The sequence below is a fragment of the Corvus brachyrhynchos genome, unplaced genomic scaffold, assembly GCF_000691975.1.
Source record: "Corvus brachyrhynchos isolate BGI_N302 unplaced genomic scaffold, ASM69197v1 scaffold67, whole genome shotgun sequence".
Classification (NCBI taxonomy): Eukaryota; Metazoa; Chordata; class Aves; order Passeriformes; family Corvidae; genus Corvus; species Corvus brachyrhynchos.
The window spans coordinates 370,231-372,173 of record NW_008239114.1 but is presented as its reverse complement, the minus strand read 5'-3'; the positions used below and the strand labels follow the sequence as shown (position 1 = coordinate 372,173).

General features: G+C 65.1%; 1 protein-coding gene across 1 annotated transcript in view; it reads left to right on the top strand.

Annotated features, from left to right (window-relative positions):
- The first annotated feature begins 467 nt into the window (after nt 1-467).
- Nucleotides 468-1,943, top strand: part of AMPD2 (adenosine monophosphate deaminase 2) — a 7,449-nt gene continuing 5,973 nt past the window's right edge. The window contains exons 1-2 of the mRNA XM_008638032.2: nt 468-471; nt 1,537-1,667. Coding sequence (XP_008636254.1) covers nt 468-471; nt 1,537-1,667 — 135 coding nt within the window. The remainder of the gene's footprint in view (nt 472-1,536; nt 1,668-1,943) is intronic.

Below are 1,943 nucleotides of genomic sequence, written 5' to 3'. Positions count from 1 at the left end.
TGGTATGAGGGGGGCTGCTGGCACGGGGTGGACAAGGTGGCACTTTGGGGTTCGCAGTGGTTGGCACCACTGATGGGGGTCTCAGGGTGTCACCGGGGTTGTTCCCAGACGTCGCTGTTCGGGGTCAGTGGCACGGGGTGGTTGTGGCACGGAGTGGGTGAGGTGGCACTTAGGGGCTGTCACCTGGCTGGCAGTGCTGCGGGGTGTGGTCTCGGGGTGTCAGCGGGGCCCTCGTGTGCCCCGGGTGGGTGGCACAGGGTGATGATGGTGACACGGGGTGGGCAAGGTGGCATTTTGGGGTTGGGACCTGGCTGGCACTGTTGAGAGAGGGTCTCAGGGTGTCACTGGGGCTGTTCCCACACGTGGGTGGCACGTGCATGTTCTGGGGGGTGGCACATGGTGGTGGTGAAACAGGGTGATAGTGGTGACACAGGGTGATGGTGGCACCTTGGGGTGATGGTGGTGACATGGGTGGGTGATGTGGCACTTGGGGGTTGTCACCTGGCTGGTACTTCTGGGGGCTCTCAGGGTGTCACTGGGGCTGCTCCTGACTCTGGGGGACCCACATGTGTTCTGGGTGGGTGGCACAGGGTGATGGTGGGGACACAGTGTGATGATGGTGGCACAGGGTGATGGTGGCACCTTGGGGTTGTCATCTGTCTGGCACCCGTGTTGGGGGCAGGTCCCGGAGTGCCACCAGGGCTGCCACCTGTCACACGCGTGGGTGGCACAGGACATGTCCCAGGGTCACAGGGCACCCTGGGTGTCACCGTGCCCCAGGTGAGGCACTACCAGCACATCCCGATGACACCAGTGCCGTCCCTGCCCTGGGTGACAGCAACCCAGCACCCCCATTCCCACTGGGGTGATGCAGGGAGCCCGTGGGGTGGAGGCTCCTCAGGAGACCTGGATCTTCCCCCCATGCTGTGCTGGGTAGGGGGGCTCTTACTGGTGCCCCCAGTTTAACCAGTAGGACCTGATTTCCAGTGCCCCCCCCGGCCAGGTCTGTGGTGGGTTCGGGGCTGCAGAGGGGGGTGTTGGCATCGGGGGGGTGTCTCTGGGCATCCCCCAGCCCAGTGGCCCCAGTGCTGGTGGGAGCAGGGGGTGCTCTGGGGGGGTGGGAGAGTGGGGGGTGTTTGGAGTGGGGGGTGTTGCCTCCCCTCCCCCCCAGTCTGGGGATGTGCCCCCTGTGGTGGAAGGGATGGGATGGGGGGCAGGGAGGCAGCATTGGTAGGGGGATGGACCCCAGTGTTGTGCCCCCCATGCCATGGGGGTCCTGCCCCCCAGCCCTGAGCCCCTCATTCACCGTTGGCTTCTGACACCCCCCCAGTGGAGCCAGCAGCCCTCCCAGTGCCCCAGGGGGATTTGGGGGTGTCCCTCTTGCCCTTGAGCTGCCTCAGTTTCCCCATCACTCCCATTGGGAAGAGCATCTCAGTTCCATGGTGGGGAGGGGGAGCTGTGGAGGGGCTGATTAACCCCTTCCTGCCCGGGCAGGGGTCCAGACCCCCCCAGCTGATGTTGTCCCACTCCCTGCAGAGCTGCGGGGGGGGCCAGGGGCCCGACCCCTGCAGTCGGCCTGGTCCCTGCCCGGGACCCCCCATTGCCTGAAGCATTTCCCAGTGGATCTGCGCACTTCCATGGATGGCAAATACAAGGAGATCGCTGAGGTGGGTCCTGGGCACCGAGTTCACCAGGTCTGGGGGGGGTGAATGTATGTTGGGGCTGGGGGGGGGGGCTCCGTTCCATCTTTCCCACTCCTATCCTCCCCAAACCCTCCTCCCTTCCCACTTTTTGAGTGTGGGAGTCCCTGTGAGCCTTTCTCTCCCAGCTCAGTGGGTTGAGGCCAGGCACAGCTCATGGCAGGGCTGCTCTGGGCACAGCTCATGGCAGAGGTGTTCCAGGCAGGAGCTCTTCTGGCACTGGCAGGGCTGAGGCTGGCCCCA